At 41.9% G+C, this 21,829-nt stretch overlaps 1 protein-coding gene across 2 annotated transcripts in view; it reads left to right on the forward strand.

The window, feature by feature from the left end:
• Positions 1-21,829, forward strand: part of LOC5506960 (heterogeneous nuclear ribonucleoprotein L-like) — a 40,777-nt gene extending 18,948 nt beyond the window's left edge. Inside the window, exons 9-23 of one of the 2 annotated variants that reach the window (XM_032375405.2) lie at positions 509-584; positions 3,152-3,205; positions 3,402-3,488; positions 3,576-3,647; positions 5,560-5,613; positions 5,953-6,225; positions 6,417-6,520; positions 6,990-7,111; positions 12,875-12,982; positions 13,085-13,113; positions 13,950-14,023; positions 14,669-14,723; positions 15,392-15,490; positions 16,380-16,424; positions 17,861-21,829. In XM_032375405.2, coding sequence (XP_032231296.2) covers positions 509-584; positions 3,152-3,205; positions 3,402-3,488; positions 3,576-3,647; positions 5,560-5,613; positions 5,953-6,225; positions 6,417-6,520; positions 6,990-7,111; positions 12,875-12,982; positions 13,085-13,113; positions 13,950-14,023; positions 14,669-14,723; positions 15,392-15,490; positions 16,380-16,424; positions 17,861-18,123 — 1,515 coding nt within the window. In that variant the 3' untranslated portion in view covers positions 18,124-21,829. The remainder of the gene's footprint in view (positions 1-508; positions 585-3,151; positions 3,206-3,401; positions 3,489-3,575; positions 3,648-5,559; positions 5,614-5,952; positions 6,226-6,416; positions 6,521-6,989; positions 7,112-12,874; positions 12,983-13,084; positions 13,114-13,949; positions 14,024-14,668; positions 14,724-15,391; positions 15,491-16,379; positions 16,425-17,860) is intronic. The other variant, XM_032375406.2, reaches the window with a different exon arrangement.

Consider the following 21,829-nt stretch of genomic DNA (forward strand, 5'->3'; position numbering starts at 1 on the left):
TTAATGCGGCCTTTACAGCGGGCCTTAAGAGTCGAAATCGTCGCAGCGTGACTTCTGCGAATCCAAGATGCTATGTCTCGTTTGGGAATAGCGCTTAGTCAAACACGTGAACCTACAATCAGTAAGGGAGAGAATCCCTGTACTTAAAACGTGACTAAATTTCGAAGCAGGATAGTGGTTAGTTTGTTTTTTAATAGTTGAATTAAAAAATCATTTAAGTTTGAAGCAAACTCAAACCACTATCCTACAACAATTAAACAAAATTGGAATCATTCCGGCATGTTAAAGAAGCAATTTTTAATGAAGCCAGGTGCTCGGGCGCGTGCGCGGGCGGCCGGAACTATTAACTAAAAAAGCCAAGGGAAATATCTGTCACGTGAACAACATGGCTCCCCTAGAACACACCACCCTGCCCAACCCCTCCCGACCCACTGGGTCTTATTGGGTCCAGGATCATGTATTTCTGCGTTGTTTTAACAGTTTATTTTTCATTTATTTTCATTTTTAGAAGGCCAAAAAACTTAACGTGTTCAAGAACGACGACGAGACGTGGGACTACACCGGAGCACTGAACGGCACCTCCGGTAAGGCGCATGCGCAATGAGCAGCAGTAGTATAGAGGGAGAGATTCGCTGAAAGTTTTGCAGCTTAGGTGCTACAAACGGGGCAAAAAGTAAACGCGAGACGGGGCAATTTTCGGGCGCCTTGAAATTCTAACAGTTGGATTTTTTGTTGTTGTCTCTTATCAATAACATTTTTCTGAAAGTGTTTTTTTTATTTACTCTGAATTCTACTCTTGCTTGTTTGACCGAAACCATATACTTTATATATCAAAGTTTGACCTGGAACAAATTCAAACAGTAGCTTTCTCTTCGGAAAACGTTTATTTACCAAGATCGGCGCTCGGGAACATCTCTAAATCTCGCGATTAATGTTTTGTCAGCCATCTTGGATTCTATTGCCTTTTATGCGAGCCCTAGCCTGCAAGCTCGACAAAGTTTTGGATTCCAAACTTGAATACGCTATACAGGAGGAATTGTTTCTGTTATGATAGAACTATCTTGCTAACAATGCTTCGATAGAAAAGATGAATTCCTTCAATAACTTTGTGAAATAACCAAATTTATCTAAACCTGTACTCACTAGGGATACGGCACAATTTGCAGCCGCAAGCCGCAGACATTAAGTGCTAAGATAAACAACAATTGAATGACTGACAAAAAATATCGCTAGATTTAGATCCCGTGTTTTGATTTTGGTACTCTATCAGTATCTGTTATTAGTAAATATCCCTACGTCTTAAATCTGCCGAGATTAATGCGAATTTGTTCCGGGCTGTCATTCTTTTTGGCGTAAAATGACAGGACTAATGATTTCATACATCTTTGTGTAAATGTTTGTTATTTTACCATAAGTAAAATTAACACGGGTCGCGGATCACCCCGAAAAGTGGAGTGTGGCCGGGGGGTTTGGGGAGGGTCTGGTTGCTCTCGAAAAGGGTCCTGGATCACCATAGGAGTGAACTCCTATCGGTTCGTTTACAAGACAGTTGAGATAACTGGCTTATCGCAAAAGTCGCTGTTTTCATGTTTTTCATGCACATAACATTTCCACAGCTCATCAGTATACTACTCGCGGCCAATTATTAGAAGCCTGGGCGCTACTCTAGGGACGAGTCGATTGTGCTAGTAAAACTGACATATTATGCTATTAGCATTGCTCGCTTTTAATCAAAATCATGCTCGCTTTTAAGAATTAGGCTTATTTTTTTCAACATTATGCTCGACGAAAAATGATCAAAACAATAAAAAATCTTAAACCTCTTTAATATGGGCTTAAATTAAGCGATAGTACAGCAACCCCTCAAAATACAAAACTTTAATGCGAGACTCATGAAATGCAAAGCTTTACTATCTGTAACGCATCAACAGAGATCCAATGCTATGTTATACGGAAGCATCATGCTTGTCACTAATCGAAGCGCATTATCTTGCTGATCACGGCTGCACTTTCTTGGCGGCCGAGGGCCAATGAGGTTGACTCAACTTTCCTCTCCTCATGAACAGCAACAACACTTTAAGAGAGAGAGCAAGAGTGGGACTGGGAACATGTTTTTTCTAAAATTCCTGTTCCTGTTCTTTTCCATCTTATCAGCCCCCCCCCCCCCCACCACACACCGTGTGTGTGGCACAAAATAACATACATGCACAAATTTCTCGAATCTGATTGGATGAGAGCAGTGCAGTTTAAATATAATACCTATGACTGCGCACCTCCCCTCGTCCATACTGGAACGCACCTGAAAATTTGTAACAGTGCAATTACATACGAATTCAAAATCCACGAAAATGTGTATTTTCCTATTATTTTACGCAGTAGATATACTCTAAACAATATTAAAAACATTTTCAGAGAAAAAATTCAAGCTTTAGAAAGAAAAAGCGAGAAAATGAAAATTGTTTGGATTTTGATCCGAAAATTTTCCATGTTGCCGAATATTGCCAGTTTTTTATTTTTTATTGGCAGCGCGGTTTTATTGTTGCAAGTTCTTTGCAATTATGCCATAAATTATGCTAGCGCGATCGAGTCGTCACTAGCCTGTGGCACCCAGGGTATCTATTGATTATGAGAGAAAGATTTCCCTTTCTGCCCTTTGACAAATGGAGAGACAGAAAATGTCTGGGCTGAATGAGCGTAGAGAAGCCAGTGAAAAAGCTAATCCAGTAAGGGCATGATACGGCTGACACGTGCCTGCGTTCATGTTGGCCAGCAGTCCTACACATCATGCTTCTCGCCTCTTTCTACCGTTCTTCATACTCAACCACGCAACCGACCAACAAATTTTAGTTTGACTGGCAAACCATTTGGTCCAAAATGCTTAACGCAGGAGAACGGCTCTCCCAGAACTCGTGCGCTAGCAGGATGATGTGTATGACGTCACGAGGAGGTCCCGGATGTCGCAAGGTATTTTGCATGCCATTTTGCGCATGGCTGAACTGTGCCAACCCCTTAAATTGACCGGCACAAAGCATGATTTTTTATTGCGTTATTTTAGAATGTTTATTTTGTAATCTATTTTTGAAAGTGGTTCTCAGAACTAAGGCATTGTGGCGAGTCAGAGATGACACTGACGGTTTCTCTCGTTGTTTAGGTATACCCAGCAAGACTGCCCTCTTGGGAACGGGTCTACTCTCCGCCATATCTGGTGCGTAATGTTTTTTTTTTAATTGCGTCACAGTGAACCATTCAAGTTCAAAGTTCGGGGACTTTTGGTCCTTGTATTTTCCTTCAATCGAAACAATTTTACAACATTATTGTTTAGTCGGATAGTTGGAAAATAGGCGAAATTTGCTAGTGCGCGCCGATGCTCATGCCTGCGTGCCTAATGTTTTCCAATTTAGGAAACGACTCCCCAGACTCGTCAGAGCTGAATTCACCACCTAATGGTACCATATCATCAATGAATGGCAAACTGACCGAAAACTTAGGTAAGCTTAGCTGTGGTACAAAATTGCTTGTTTCATTTCATTGAAATTTGTTTTTGATGCGAGAGCGTGTTGTTTTAACATCTACAGGATCGACAAGTAGTTCAATTCCCCTGTCAACTGAAGTCATCGCTCGTGCCGCAGCCTTTCCGACTGTTCAAAGTGAGTTTAAACGCAGGGTAAACGCGGTCTTGCAACTTACAAAGTTTGAGTAAAGCAGCATTTCTGTAAATTTCTGGAAGCGTAGTTCTCCCAACGCGGCTTTTCCGACATAAGCAAATTTTTGTTAACGCTGTCTTTTCTTAACTTAAAAAAAATTGAAAAAGTTTGTGTAAGCGCGGTCTTTCGAAATCTCAAAATCCTCTTAGTTGTCAACATTTTCAGTTACCACGACAAGAATATAGAAATAATGTTATGTATATGCAACTTTCTAACTTTGTCGAGTCCTCGGGAACTCAAACCCCGCACCCCTTACACTAACCGAGGCTTGTGAGCCATTATCGAATTATCGTTTTGTTTAAAATTTATACCTTTGTTCTTCATCTTATCGACTGTTCTGGTTAAAACACGCTGTGTGTTTTATCAAAAAGTAAAGTCTCTCTTCCCTTCAGCAATAGCCAGAACGCCTTGATAATCTTGCATTCTTAACATGCAAATAATTCACCTGACCGTATACCTCCCTAGCGCGAACCCAGGATAGGTCTGCCAAGCTGATTCATTTGCCCGTAAAAAAAGGCTAACTCCATACACGGTGTATTACTTATATTGTATAATCACATGCTCATGTGGCCGTTTTCGCAACATTTACCCTTTATGTAAATGTTGGGCTTTTGCTCGCTTGTCGCTGAAAAAATCCATGTTGCGAATAACAAAACGATCTGATGTAATTCTTCCAAAATATATGCCATAATAACCTACACAAATACTATGGCAAAATAAATAAATAAAATGCAAGAATGTAGAGGATTAGGTGAGACCTAGAAATGGGTGATCTATTTTGTTAATTTTCGTGCATAAGAGCACAACAAAAAGCCGTTTTTATTGACAAGAAATAAAATGTAAATGCTACGGCCGTCAATGCGTTGTATCGTTCTTTTAAGAGTTCATACCTCATTCCCTCCTTTTTAGGTTAGCCAGCTAATGATTTAACTGGTGAATCTTGGCCGTTTTATTTGATAATCCTAGATATATCAATCACAGTTTCAGTTTTAATACATAATATATTTTATCGAGCGCTAATTAATATTAGGAAGGTTGTCTTTAAAATGAAGTTATTTATTCAGCCGAATGACTGAAATTAAAGACCCACATAATAAAAATTAACTATTTAATGTCATAATTGCGAATGAAATGGTTAATTGAGAAAGGGATGTATACAAATCAATCCTTTTCGTGGCATCATTTTATCGAGTCAACCCACCGAACACTATTGGCGCAGGGTCGTAGCAACTATACCCACGACCACCGGGAAGCAAGAAAAACTAAAAGCAATGTCAATTGAAAATATCGCATCAAGTCAAAAAACCCATACACATTAACAACATTCTTTCTTCCAAGCATTTGTATAAAAATAGAACATTTTGTTAAAAGGAGGTATGGTTTTCATCTGACGTTCTTGACGCGGCTCAGTTCACTGTGCAATAAACGCCGCTCAGTTTAGTAATAATTATGAAAACCGAAACCAAAATCGAATCGAAATAACGATACTTTCTGAACAAACCATTGTATGAAATAAGCTGGATTTATACCAGGAAAAGTTAATAGTTTTGTATCATTTAGGTAGTTTTGGATTGTTCAAATCTACATTATTCGAGGCAAAAAGATAAAAACAAATGCTAAGTGATACGGAACTACATACACTACTGTACACTGTACACTACTACAGTATCTGGATTTTGTGGAAGGCATGCGTGACACAAGGATCGACTGCTTTGCAGACCAAGTACCATGGGTACTACTGTACTGCTGGCCTCACGATAACATTTCGCTTGGAGGTTCATGGGATTCCCCTTAACTGCGAATTGTGACGGTTTTGCGTTAAAATGTGTCTTACCGTTTTCTTTTTGTGTCTTAGGTATTCTCGCCAAGGTCGCGTCTCTTCAAAGCAACAAGAGCCCCACAGGATCATGTGAGCTTAGAGCTTGATTTCCTTTTGTATCTCATTCCTCAACAGTATTTTGCCTAATTCAGTGCGTTGAATTCATAATTGTTGTCAATAAGTACAAATATCTATGTACCATGTTTGGTTATTACTCCTGACCATGTATATCACCGTCCTACTCTTGGTATTGAGTACTTTTTTTCAATCACCGTGTGTGCTAATCTAACGAACCCAACGAGTTCTATTCAAATTTCTGAGCTCTCTACTTTCCAACTCACCTTGATCCACCGAACCCAAATGAACATTTGCAGAAACCGGAACCATATGGCAAAAGCATAATCTAAGTTTTCCCATCTATCTTTCCAGCACCAAGTCCTCCTGGCCTTACAGCCGAAAGCGCTAAGACCCTCCTTGGCTTGTCACCCTTCAGCCTATCACAGCCAGGGCTCCTGGGGGCATTGCCAGGCCTTAGTCAGCAGACTCAGCTAACGAATGGGGTGCACGCCAGTGCCATGTCCTCACCCACTCTCAGCTCCCCCGACTGGGGTAAGAGCGTGAGCAGGGTGTGGCCAGGGCTAGAGGCACAGCCCGCCCAGACGCCTACCACGACCCAAGTCAGTACACAGGCACTGAGCACTGGTAAGACATCGTTACGATGCCGTCCTGTTTCTTACTTTGGTCAAGAGATCGGCCGAAAGAGGCGGGTCGAGGGGTTTCGGTAACTGGTTTTAGGTTTGTCGTATTGTATATTAGAGGATGGTAACGTTCTTATTTTATTAGGGGGCGGGGCTTGTTGTGTAGCGATCTCATCTTCTAATTTCTCATCGTAGCAGGGGGGACTGGTTGTGTGCTCATGGTCTACGGACTGAATCACGAGAAGATGAACTGCGAGAGAATATTTAATTTATTCTGTCTCTATGGCAACGTCATCAAAGTAAGTTGGATAAGCATAGAAACCACCCAACCCTAATAGCACATATATCGCATAGATATAGAATCTGGGTTATGACTGACCTGTTCCACGAGCACAGACTTCATCAGTTGTGATGCAATACAAGCCGTAGCTTTGATGATTTCACATGCTCGAAAATAGAACATAAAAATATCATCAGTGACATTTTGAGCGCTTAGGCCTAAATGAACGGCGTTGCTCCGTTCTGGTACGGTTGAGATTTGAGTATAGAGCGGTTCCACATAAACATGGGGTCTAGTTTCTTATTAATTCTATTTCGTGCGCATTTAACGACGCTCTAACATCGTATTATCCGCCTTAATCTAAGCCTTAGATACATCAAGATAATACAAACAATGTGTGTACATATTACCACAGGCTTTATCGGGTTTCGTTCATTTTCTAGTATTAAAGTAAGGGAACTAATAAGTAATACTTTGTCTGTCCTTAGGTAAAGTTCCTGACCAATAAGCCAGGGGCTTGTATGGTTCAGATGTCAGACAAGATCGCCTCAGAGATGATAATTAGAAATCTAAGTGGAGCCACGATATTCGATAACAAGATCAATATTATGTGAGTCCAACAGTAGTTTACAGTACCCCCTACCTACCTACTACAACAGTACTATATAGTACCCCCAGCACCCACTACAACAGTAGTATATAGTACCCCCAGCACCCACTACAACAGTACTATATAGTACCCCCAGCACCCACTGCAACAGTAGAATATAGTACCCCCACCACCCACTACAACAGTACTATATAGTACCCCCACCACCCACTACAACAGTACTATATAGAACCCCCAGCACCCACTACAACAGTACTATATAGTACCCCCACCACCCACTACAACAGTAGTATATAGTACCCCCACCACCCACTACAACAGTACTATATAGTACCCCCCACCACCCACTACAACAGTAGTATTTTGTACCCCCACCACCCACTACAATAGTAGTATATAGTACCCCCACCACCCACTACAACAGTAGTATATAGTACCCCCAGCACCCACTACAACAGTACTATATAGTACCCCCACCACCCACTACAACAGTACTATATAGTACCCCCACCACCCACTACAACAGTACTATATAGTACCCCCACCACCCACTACAACAGTAGTATATAGTACCCCCACCACCCACTACAACAGTACTATATAGTACCCCCACCACCCACTACAACAGTAGTATTTTGTACCCCCACCACCCACTACAATAGTAGTATATAGTACCCCCCACCACCCACTACAACAGTAGTATATAGTACCCCCAGCACCCACTACAACAGTACTATATAGTACCCCCACCACCCACTACAACAGTACTATATAGTACCCCCACCACCCACTACAACAGTACTATATAGTACCCCCCACCACCCACTAAAACAGTAGTATATAGTACCCCCACCACTTACTACAACAGTAGTATATAGTACCCCCACCACCCATTACAACAGTAGTATATAGTACCCCCCACCACCCACTACAACAGTACTATATAGTACCCCCACCACCCACTACAATAGTAGTATATAGTACCCCCACCACCCACTACAACAGTAGTATATAATACCCCCACCACCTACTACAACAGTACTATATAGTACCCCCCACCACCTACTACAACAGTACTATATAGTACCCCCACCACCCACTACAACAGTAGTATTTTGTACCCCCACCACCCACTACAATAGTAGTATATAGTACCCCCACCACCCACTACAACAGTAGTATATAGTACCCCCAGCACCCACTACAACAGTACTATATAGTACCCCCACCACCCACTACAACAGTACTATATAGTACCCCCCACCACCCACTACAACAGTACTATATAGTACCCCCACCACCCACTAAAACAGTAGTATATAGTACCCCCACCACCTACTACAACAGTAGTATATAGTACCCCCACCTCCCATTACAACAGTAGTATATAGTACCCCCCACCACCCACTACAACAGTACTATATAGTACCCCCACCACCCACTACAACAGTAGTATTTTGTACCCCCACCACCCACTACAACAGTAGTATATAGTACCCCCACCACCCACTACAACAGTAGTATATAGTACCCCCACCACCCATTACAACAGTAGTATATAGTACCCCCCACCACCCACTACAATAGTACTATATAGTACCCCCACCACCCACTACAACAGTAGTATATAGTACCCCCACCACCCACTACAACAGTAATATATAGTACCCCCACCACCCACTACAACAGTAGTATATAGTACCCCCACCACCCACTACAACAGTAGTATATAGTACCCCCACCACCCACTACAACAGTAGTATATAGTACCCCCACCACCCACTACAACAGTAGTATATAGTACCCCCCACCACCCACTACAATAGTAGAATATAGTACCCCCAGCACCCACTACAACAGTACTATATAGTACCCCCACCACCCACTACAACAGTAGTATATAGTACCCCCCACCACCCACTACAACAGTAGTATTTTGTACCCCCACCACCCACTACAACAGTAGTATATAGTACCCACACCACCCACTACAACAGTAATATATAGTACCCCCCACCACCCACTACAACAGTAGTAAATAGTACCCCCAGCACCCACTACAACAGTAGTATATAGTACCCCCACCACCTACTACGACAGTACTATATAGTACCCCCACCACCCACTACAATAGTAGTATATAGTACCCCCAGCACCCACTACAACAGTAGTATATAGTACCCCCACCACCCACTACAACAGTAGTATATAGTACCCCCACCACCTACTACGACAGTACTATATAGTACCCCCACCACCCACTACAATAGTAGTATATAGTACCCCCACCACCCACTACAATAGTACTATATAGTACCCCCACCACCCACTACAATAGTACTATATAGTACCCCCAGCACCCACTACAACAGTAGTATATAGTACCCCCCACCACCCACTACAACAGTAGTATATAGTACCCACACCACCCACTACAACAGTAATATATAGTACCCCCAGCACCCACTACAACAGTAGTATATAGTACCCCCAGCACCCACTACAACAGTACTATATAGTACCCCCACCACCCACTACAACAGTAGTATATAGTACCCCCACCACCCACTACAACAGTAGTATATAGTACCCCCACCACCCACTACAACAGTAGTATATAGTACCCCCACCACCCACTACAACAGTAGTATTTTGTACCCCCACCACCCACTACAACAGTAGTATATAGTACCCCCACCACCCACTACAACAGTAGTATATAGTACCCTCACCACCCACTACAATAGTAGTATATAGTACCCCCGCCACCCACTACATCAGTACTATATAGTACCCCCACCACCCACTACAACAGTAGTATATAGTACCCCCACCACCCACTACAACAGTAGTATATAGTACCCCCCACCACCCACTACAACAGTAGTATATAGTACCCCCACCACCCACTACAACAGTAGTATATAGTACCCCCACCACCCACTACAACAGTACTATATAGTACCCCCACCACCCACTACAACAGTACTATATAGTACCCCCAGCACCCACTACAACAGTACTATATAGTACCCCCACCACCCACTACAACAGTAGTATATAGTACCCCCACCACCCACTACAACAGTAGTATTTTGTACCCCCACCACCCACTACAACAGTAGTATATAGTACCCACACCACCCACTACAACAGTAATATATAGTACCCCCACCACCCACTACAACAGTAGTACATAGTACCCCCAGCACCCACTACAACAGTAGTATATAGTACCCCCACCACCTACTACGACAGTACTATATAGTACCCCCACCACCCACTACAATAGTAGTATATAGTACCCCCAGCACCCACTACAACAGTAGTATATAGTACCCCCACCACCCACTACAACAGTAGTATATAGTACCCCCACCACCTACTACGACAGTACTATATAGTACCCCCACCACCCACTACAATAGTAGTATATAGTACCCCCACCACCCACTACAATAGTACTATATAGTACCCCCACCACCCACTACAACAGTAGTATATAGTACCCCCACCACCCACTACAATAGTACTATATAGTACCCCCAGCACCCACTACAACAGTAGTATATAGTACCCCCACCACCCACTACAACAGTAGTATATAGTACCCACACCACCCACTACAACAGTAATATATAGTACCCCCAGCACCCACTACAACAGTAGTATATAGTACCCCCACCACCCACTACAACAGTACTATATAGTACCCCCACCACCCACTACAACAGTAGTATATAGTACCCCACCACCCACTTCAACAGTAGTATATAGTACCCCCACCACCCACTACAACAGTAGTATATAGTACCCCCACCACCCACTACAACAGTAGTATTTTGTACCCCCACCACCCACTACAACAGTACTATATAGTACCCCCACCACCCACTACAACAGTAGTATATAGTACCCTCACCACCCACTACAATAGTAGTATATAGTACCCCCGCCACCCATTACATCAGTACTATATAGTACCCCCACCACCCACTAAACAGTAGTATATAGTACCCCCACCACCCACTACAACAGTAGTATATAGTACCCCCACCACCCACTACAACAGTAGTATATAGTACCCCCACCACCCACTACAACAGTAGTATATAGTACCCCCACCACCCACTACAACAGTACTATATAGTACCCCCACCACCCACTACAACAGTACTATATAGTACCCCCACCACCCACTACAACAGTAGTATATAGTACTCCCACCACCCACTACAACAGTAGTATTTTGTACCCCCACCACCCACTACAACAGTAGTATATAGTACCCTCACCACCTACTACAACAGTAGTATATAGTACCCCCACCACCCATTACAACAGTAGTATATAGTACCCCCAGCACCCACTACAACAGTAGTATATAGTACCCCCACCACCCACTACAACAGTAGAATATAGTACCCCCACCACCCACTACAACAGTAATATATAGTACCCCCACCACCCACTACATCAGTAGTATATAGTACCCCCAGCACCCACTACAACAGTAATATATAGTACCCCCCACCACCCACTACAACAGTAGTATATAGTACCCCCAGCACCCACTACAACAGTAGTATATAGTACCCCCACCACCCACTACAACAGTAGTATATAGTACCCCCACCACCCACTACAACAGTAATATATAGTACCCCCACCACCCACTACAATAGTAGTATATAGTACCCCCACCACCCACTACAACAGTAATATATAGTACCCCCCACCACCCACTACAATAGTAGTGTATAGTACCCCCGCCACCCACTACAACAGTAATATATAGTACTTCCACCACCCACTACAACAGTAGTATTTTGTACCCCCACCACCTACTACAACAGTACTATATAGTACCCCACCACCCACTACAACAGTAGTATATAGTTCCCCCACCACCTACTACGACAGTACTATATAGTACCCCCACCACCCACTACAACAGTAGTATTTAGTACCCCCACCACCCACTACAACAGTAGTATATAGTACCCCCACCACCCACTACAACAGTAGTATATAGTACCCTCACCACCCACTACAACAGTAGTATATAGGTCCCCCACCACCCACTACAACAGTAGTATATAGTACCCCCACCACCCACTACAATAGTAGTATATAGTACCCCCACCACCCACTACAATAGTAGTATATAGTACCCCCACCACCCACTACAACAGTAGTATATAGTACCCCCACCACCCACTACAACAGTAGTATATAGTACCCCCACCACCCACTACAACAGTAGTATATAGTACCCCCACCACCCACTACAATAGTACTATATAGTACCCCCACCACCCACTACAACAGTACTATATAGTACCCCCACCACCCACTACAACAGTAGTATATAGTACCCCCACCACCCACTACAACAGTAATATATAATACCCCCACCATCTCTGAACATGCCGTGCCTTCGGATCTCATAGCAGGTTCAGTATTAGCTGGGTTGTGAGACAAAATTATTGACTCCTGCACAAGCAATCTGACTTCTATCAAACGGTGCTCTAGTCCAGGCGTTCTTTTGGGGTTTGCTGTGTTCGGGGATTTACGTTGAGGCGTGGGTCTGGGACGAGCTGCTCCTGTGACGTCACACTCTCGTTAACCGACCACAGAAAACCCGATGAGAACGGCCGGAACGAGGTTTGGAAGTCACAATGCATTTGACTCGATATGGAAATTAGACCACCAAATTATGTTGATGTTTTTAAATTAAATCAGCTGTTGTCCTTACGCCAGGTTCTCCAAGCACCCCTTCATCGCCGACTCGTCAGTTGTGACCGCATTACCCGATTCCAGTCCCTCTGCGATGAACTTCGCCGACAACAGAAATAACCGGTTTAAATAGTAAGTATCAAACCAGTAAATCCCGGGCTATCTGGGTGGACTGGCGAGGACCTGTGGATCTGATCTGAAATGCAATGATCTAACTTCTGTTTTTTTTTACAGTCTTCCTGAAGGACAGAGTTTAAAGAATCGTATCCTTTGCTCAAACAAAGATTTCATATTTTCAACAATGACGCCTTCCGCCCATAAACGAATTCATGGAGCATGCGTGTGCCCGTACTCGTTGCTTGTTTTCGAGTATAAAACTAAAAAAGTAAAATAAAAGATAGAATTTCCCGCAGATTTTAAGAGCGGAGCCCATTGGCATTATTAAACCTTGTGCTCACCCAAACTAATTAATAATAACCATAGCTATAAAAAAAATTCAGACCTTTTTTCTCTCTCAATTCATTTATTGGATAGAATTTAGTAAGTTCAGTAGAACGGGGAACCATTATTTCGTAGGCGCGTAGCTAGTAAATGATACACCCTCCCTTAGCGCCAAAAAGCGGTCATTTTAAAATAAAGAATCGTCGCTTCTCTTTGATTTCTATGTCTACGCACCCCTCCTTAGCAAATTCTGGCTACGCGCCTGTGATCTGCTTAGGGGTATAAATGTCTCCATGCTCGTCTTAGGGGTATAAATGTCTCCATAATCGTCTTGTGGGTATAAATGTCTCCATGCTCGTCTTAGGGGTATAAATGTCTCCATGATCGTCTTGTGGGTATAAATGTCTCCATGATCGTCTTGGGGGTATAAATGTCTCCATGCTCGTCTTGCGGGTATAAATGTCTCCATGCTCATCTTGGGGGTATAAATGTCTTCATGCTCATCTTGTGGTATAAATGTCTCTTGCTCGTCTTGGGCGGGGTATAAATGTCTCTATGCTCGTCTTGGGGATATAAATGTCTCCATGCTCGTCTTGGGGGTATAAATGTCTCCATGCTCGTCTTAGCGACAACATGCCATTCCTTGACTCTGTTGTAGGATATCAACCACCCACGAGAATGTTGCATTTCTTTAATGCTCCACCGAATTGCACCGTGGATCAGCTAAGAGATGTAAGTACAAAGGTGCTGGGTTCATTTGCTACACACCGTACTAAAAGTACTCCAGGATTGATTGAACTTCACCACTGACTTAGTCATAACAAAGTATATTATGTTTATTCTGTTATCTGAGTGATTATACTTTACACATGTGAATACTGTTGTAAGCGGCACTCATATAACCTATCTGTTTTCACATGTGAAAAGAATATAGCATAATGAATAGACCGGAAAATGGTGCAAAACTGGTCATTTTTGCTAGTACAAGCATGGAATTTGGCAAGTTGATGGATCTTGGCACCATAAGTAATTTGTGATAGGACGCCACGCCCAGGTCATTATACTTACAGTTTTATAGAGATGTAATTCATTATTGCTTCAACGGCATAAATGTACATTTATTGAAATGATACCAGCCTAAATACCAGCCTGATAAGGAAATACGTGTAATGACAAGATCTACCATTTTGCCAAATTTAATGCTTGTACTAAACATTTGAAAAATTTAATAACAATGTAACATTCTAGTTCTATGTGTAATTAATGAGTTTATCTACTGACTCCATCCCCCAACCCCATACACAAGTTTTGTCAAGGCAGAGTTGCCTTTTATGTTTTTTTTTTTCTGGTCTAACGGTAAATATCCTCATTGTGCAGGTCTTTGTCAAGGCAGGGGCGCTAGCACCACTTAAAGGAACATTCTTTTCCAAAGGTAGACCAACAGACAGTGCTTGCCACCCTCATCTCACCATTCGATTTTGTGTGTCTAACACTCTCCCCATGTCCCATATGTTTGTGTGTCTAACACTCTCCCCATGTCCCATATGTTTGTGTGTCTAACACTCTCCCCATGTCCCATATGTTTGTGTGTCTATCACTTCCCCATGCCCCATATGTTTGTGTGCCTAACACTTTCCCCATGTCCCATATGTTTGTTTGTCTAACACTTTCCCCATGTCCCATATGTTTGTGTGTCAAACACTTTCCCCATGCCCCATGTGTTTGTGTGTCTATCACTTTCCCCATGTCCCATATGTTTGTGTGTCTAACACTTTCCCCATGTCCCATGTGTTTGTGTGTCAGACACTCTCCCCATGTCCCATATGTTTGTGTGTCTATCACTTTCCCCATGCCCCATATGTTTGTGTGTCTAACACTTTCCCCATGTCCCATATGTTTGTGTGTCTAACACTTTCCCCATGCCCCATATGTTTGTGTGTCTAACACTTTCCCCATGTCCCATATGTTTGTGTGTCAGACACTCTTCCCATGTCCCATATGTTTGTGTGTCTATCACTTTCCCCATGCCCCATATGTTTGTGTGTCTAACACTTTCCCTGCCCCATATGTGTGTGGCTAACACTCTCTTTGTTATCACAGCAAACACGAAGTCATCAGCTGGGCTTTTGGAAATGCCGGATATCCGGTCTGCCATGGAAGCCCTGATTCTGACTAATCACTACACCATCAATCCCCCAGGTAACCTTTACCCCAATCAAGGGCGGGGCTAAATATCTTTCCCAAAACCAGGACGGGGCTAGATGAAAACCTAAAACCAGGACGGGGCTAGATGAAAACCTAAAACCAGGACGGGGCTACACTTTTTACTTCTTAATTAGGAGGGGCTGGATTTTCCCAGCTCAAACTAGGGAATGGCTAAATCTCTCCTCTCTAGACTAGAGCGAGGATAGATTTCTCCACAACAAATTAAGGTTGGCTAGATTTCTTCACCACAAACTAATTTCCCCATTCTAAACCTGGGGAGGGAATAGATTTCTCCACAACAAATTAGGCGGGCTAGATTTCTCCGCCACAAACTAATTTCCCCATTCCAAACCTAGGGAGGTTTTTTTTTCTTCGCCACAAAATAATTTCCCCATTCCAAAATTAAGGCGGGCTAGATTTCTCCGCCACAAATTAATTTCCCCATTCTAAACCTAGGGAGGGGATATATTTCTCCGCCACAAACTAATTTCCCCATTCCAAACCTAGGGAGGTGATAGATTGCTCCATCAAGTTACGTGTGTAGGAAGGGTACAATCTTTTTTTTAAATTCCTGATTCCACGTGAAATATAACTCATGAATTTTACTTTTTTACTTTTGCCACACGTACCTCGTACGAGTCATTGTTTGCAATCAAATCTCGATGTACGCCATGCTTTCTACACTCCGTACGTCGTTCTTACCGCGACCCCTAATAAGCCCCCGCATAATGCTAATTAAACGAGACTATACACGCTAGGACCGAAACCCCGCCCGGAGTGCAACTAACATATAGTTTTTGAGAAACTGTCTGACTAATGACAAGGTTCTATAAGCCGTAATATGCTAACATAGGTATACCGTCTTGTTTGTTTTTGTTGTTAGATAATTCTGTGCTAAGCAGCCGTGCAGTATCCACTGGATTGTATGGTAGGACTTAATGACGAATAGTTAGGAGAAGTTTTGGGTTTTATTGTATAAGCAGTGCTCACGATGCTTGTAGCATTCAAAGAGTAAACAAGGCTGCATGCACTACCGTTATGTTGACAGCATTAAACGGTAATCTTGCTACTGTAATACGACAAACAAATTGATTTCGTTCTCATGTCACGAGGAGATACCTCGCAACCTACCCATGACGCATTGCGTTTATAGGGTTATTTTTAGATGCTCAAGCTTTGTTTTAAAGACCTTGTTAACCCATTGACTCTTGGTGATTTTTAAGCTGAATTTACCAAAAAAAGGTTCAAACAGGTCCCCCCTACATTGAATTTTTACAGCACGTAAAAGTCAAACACCACTGCACCACAGCGGTATCCAAGCTTTCCAACAGTGCTTTGCGGTCCATCTCTAATCCCTCGTCGTTGTGCTGAAGCCAGCACAAGTTGATGGTTGCTATGAGCATATTGGGAGAGTGCCCTAGGACATCATGAAGTCTATTGGGGCAAAATTGAGTGCTGTGTTTATGGGTATTTGCAAGCAAAGGTGGATTCATGGAGATTTTTTCTTGTTTGGCTTTGCCTGGATGAGAAAATTTTTTGATGAATCACCACAGCTCTCCTAAACGCTGTCTTTTCTGACACCGATTGATTCCATAGTTGTTTACACTGCTTTTCTGGGTCTGTATGACCTGGAATTGATGTCTAAGGCTTTTGGGGTGAAAACACTGTCTAAAAAAATGTCTGACTGTGGGGAGAGGCGTGTTGACTGGCCCTTCCCTAGTGAATTTTTTCCACGGATCTCCCAGAATGCTCTGTAAAATGTAATGGCAGCAAGAATTCTTCAAGGAGTGGGCGTGATTTGATTCCATGGAAGTGGATTAGAATGAAGGTTTCTATTCGGGTCTTGAGCTGTGTTTGCTGATTTCTCTCCCTGTGAAATTTTGCGCGTTTTGTTGGGAGGAATGGTTCTGCTGATTTTCCTTATTCGGTTTGAAATTTGTCAAATAACTTGAGCTATTATTATTTGGCTAGAGTGGTTGCTATCACATTGGTTGGATGCATATCTTCAAGACCATTTATCCCTTAGAAGACTGATGCCTGAGTATCTTCATCTTGTTGGTTTATTTTGAATTTATAAATTTGTTTGGTTGTGGGTACTTTTCAAAGCCGATACAGGCCGGTTGAGGGTCAATGGGTTAATACAGGCAAAATATCGCACGCAAGCATTTGGCCAGGAAACTTTGCCGAGGCCTTCTCATATGCGAATGAAACATAAGATATCCAATAATAAAAAGGCAGAACACGAAAACGTTGTACAAAAGACATTCTCATGTCACACAAATGATGCCAGAGAAAAATAGAGGAATGTATATCTTGATCACACTTAAACAAAAGGCATAATTCTCCCATGTTCTCCTCTTACAGGAGGCGGCTCGTTCACTCTGAAGCTCGCGTTCTCGCCAAGTTCCTCCATCTCTCCTACAGCACCAACAGTTGCGCCCGCGGTAGCAGCAGCAGCGGTTGCCGCTGCTAGCATTACTGGGAACCCGTTGGGCCCTATTGGCTCCCCCATGCACGTCCTCACGACTCCAGGGAGCCCCAATGGAATGATGCCCAACGGGGGGATGGACCTGAATGACATGGAGCAGCACCTGGGCAGTCCTGAGCACAAATCTGCCAGTCCTTAGGAGCTCAAAGTACCGGTATTCATGACCAGTTTAACAGGTTTTCGTGATGACGTATTATAGTTGTGTGTTTTCCCGTAATAGGAGCACAAACGGTAGAATTTAATTTAGAAGAATTTATAGAACTAATTCTAATGAAATTTCCCTATGTATTACTTGGATTCCAAAGAGAGTATAAGATATAAATCATATTTTAGGATAAAAGATATATTAGCATGCACCATGAATTCAGACTTTGCTGTTATGTGATCTGTTTTCACAAAAAGTGAAATTTAATCAAATACACTGGACCACGGGTATTTAATGTGCGTATCTGAATTTCTATTAGAAATGAGAGATACTTGTTAACGCGGCTAGTGAAACCGTGAACAGCGTGAACAGTGAACTGTTTACCTTTTTTAATGGATATAGAAAAACTGTTAAAGGTTCTATTGAGATCTTTTAGTGTGGACATGTAGCGGTACTCGATAATGGCTCCAGAGAACAAAATTATATTGGTTTTGTCATTCTTTTGTAAAAAAAAAATTCACCACGATCACGAACTTAAAGTCTCGCGAAATGTGCCGTGAAAATTTTCGCGAAATGTCAGATGCGCGAAAATAAGGTAGACAAAAAAACTATTTAGGCTAGGCCCGGCAAGGTAGCCGGGGAAATCCGAATTTTGTTCTATTTCGACTCTCCCCCAGGCTGCTTGGCGGGAGAGCATTCTTTCCACATTTTCGCTTTTCACGGTTTTACAGGTTGTGCTGTGATAGTTGCGGCGAAAACGCTGCGAGCGGTAATAATTCGGTCATGTGATTAACCTTCTCTGTGCAGCCTTTTCCCGCCATTTTGCCAAGCCTCGCTCTAGTGCACATAATCTGCCCCAGGGAGGTCCACTAAGTTTCCGCGCTATTTTTTCATAAAAACAAGTGAGAAAAGAGAGAGTAAGGAAACGTGCAAAGTTCAAAATACCTTAGGTAAATTTGTAGAGACGTCGTGCGTGCTAGGACATTAAAAACGTTTCATTATTAAGAAAAAAAATTACCACACAATTATTTCAGCAAACTTATGATATTTTTTCTGCGATAAAGAAATGCTGAGAATATACTTTGCCCAACGTTAAAGCAAAGTCAAAATAGTCACGTCAAATCGAAGCTATTATTGTTTTGCCAGTTTGCATAAGAAAATATTTTTATATTATTATTGTAGTTAAAGTCTTCGCTTGCTATGTCGCAAAATTCAAATCTGGAAATGAAACAGAAACAAAGAAAGTCCACATTTTCATCGATTTGGTTACCTGTTTCGCAGCAATCTTGGAACATCGAGAGGAGTGATAGATTATGGCTAATTCTGTATATGTCCTCTACTATTTGAGGTCAAATTAAATTTCTATTTGTTTTATGCTTTAGCAGATTCATGCTGCCATATATATAAATAAATATATATTATATATTGTTATTGATATAGATACTTTGTTAGTTCTAGCAATAGTGTCAGTACAAAATCTCTTACATTTGTCTTCTACTTGAAGCTTTGTTGAACATCGCTGCACCAAGATGGATATTTGTATTATGTCTAGAACATATTTCTGGTGTACAAAGAAATCTTTTGATTTTGGCTCAATAATAGGCGATAGAAGCATAACATACCTTTTAGCAAACTGGCCCTAATAACGGACGGCCTTCACAGGTGGTACCTACTTATGGACATAATTTCAAACGACCTTTCTACGGTCAACACTGTAGACTTGGTGTTAACACGAAGACACCAACAAAATAGGATTTACGTGCGCAAAAACTCAAATCTTGCAAGTCAAGCAAGAAAGAATTCACAGAAGCTTAAGGTTAAGTAACTGCTTCATTGCTTTCAAATTCAGAGAACTCGGAGAACGTACCCTTGAAATATAAAGTGTTTAAAAAGTGGCCGTAAGTAGGTTATTGACTAAAAAAGGGGCACCCACGGTGCCAGTTGAAATTATTTTTTCAGTAGCCAGAACTAGAATTTTGAGGAATAAAATTAACCAGTTCTTCAACAGGGCTAGTCCAATCAAAAGCTTGATAAATTAATATTTTATCCGTGAACTTACCTAGTCAGTCCAGGGGGTTTAGAAAGGCATTGATGTAGGGCATATCAGGCACATAGGTTGACATTCTTCTGAGCTCGCGGCCATAGTGTGCTATGCTAAAGGGTAAACTATTGTTGATCCTTTTTATTCAACTCTGAAGACAGAGCTGTAGCAGGAGTTATTGGGGAGGGGAGGGCACGAAACAGGAATTAAGGAAATATTGGGGGCACAGTCGCGCCCCTATTGCCCTTAATGTTTACAAATATTAGAGAGGGCCGCCCCCCTTTCTGCGGCCCTGGAATAGAATAGTCCGATGAAGCCATCTTAACAGCCCTGTGCTAGGATTAGAGTAATTTGTTTTAGGGCCATCTTAACAGACACTATTAAGCAAATTTGATAAATCACCAACAGAGGAAAATAAAGAGTCAAATGTCTTTTTTTAACTTTATAGCTTACAATTATTGTTGACAAGAATTTATTATTAATATTATTATTATTAGATATTATTATATTATATATTATATTGCTCATATTATTGATATTTTTTCACATTCGTCTCACGCAAGTGCTCGTTCACACAAATGTATGTTGTTTTACTGTAATGATTCCGATGGCAACTGTCGTCATAGTTATGTGCAAGCCTACGAGCATAGTCTGGGCCGTTTCAGGGCAGAAAACAAAACTCTTCATTTTTTTAAACTAATTTCTAACTTTTTTGCATAAAATAATGTATTGACTTCGCTCTGGTTTTGCTTGCATTTCTATTCATTCACGATAAATTATTTACTCCTCGCCTAATGCTGTAATCTTATCTTGTTTGAACCTTGAAAATAGTCCACGACCTTTAAAATACCACAGCTAACTAAACTTCTGTAATGACGCGGCCATTGTACCTCCAGTCAAGCGTTGAATAATGCGCTTTGCGAAAATAAAATCGTTTACATAAACGCTAGTCCGCGAAATGTCGAACGGTTGACGATGCGCCAGAATTTCTACGCTCAAAACACTACGACTATGTTTAAGCTATACTTCGAAAAAACGCTAAAAACACACAGGCAACCGATTATGTATTCACAAAACCATTTCATTTCAAAACCATGCCATTTCACCAAACATGCCTGTTCAGCCTTATGGTGGGATGGCAATCCTAATAGCATTGTAGCGAGGCACGCAAGAAAAGCTACTAATGTAGAAGGGTTGAAGGATTGTTCAGCATCAGCTAGCATTCCATTTGCATGAAAGAAAAACTTTTCACGAAATTTTTTTATAGAATCTCCAATAATTTCCAAATATAGTAATTCGCGGAGAGTTTTTTTCCTCGAATTCCCAAATAACACTCGTTTCACGTATTTTTTCCTAGAAAGGATTTCTGCATTGTAGCACATGCTTTGCTGAATGGACATTCTAACGTTAGAGATCAGTAAGATGACGCGTGTGCCAGGTACTGCTCGCACTCCTGTTGAGCTTTCAGTCATCAAACAAGCGAGAGAAAAAGCTTACAGTAGAACAGGTGGCAAGTCAGTTTGACTGATTGCTTGCAAAGCATGCTGGACCTTAGCTTAGAGGAAAATAAACTATGTCTAATATAGCGTACGTGTAGGAGGATCCTATCCATAGCCATATTCACGTCATATCGATAATAAAATCAATGTTCTGCTATTA

Source organism: Nematostella vectensis, chromosome 4 (assembly GCF_932526225.1).
Source record: "Nematostella vectensis chromosome 4, jaNemVect1.1, whole genome shotgun sequence".
Lineage (NCBI taxonomy): Eukaryota > Metazoa > Cnidaria > Anthozoa > Actiniaria > Edwardsiidae > Nematostella > Nematostella vectensis.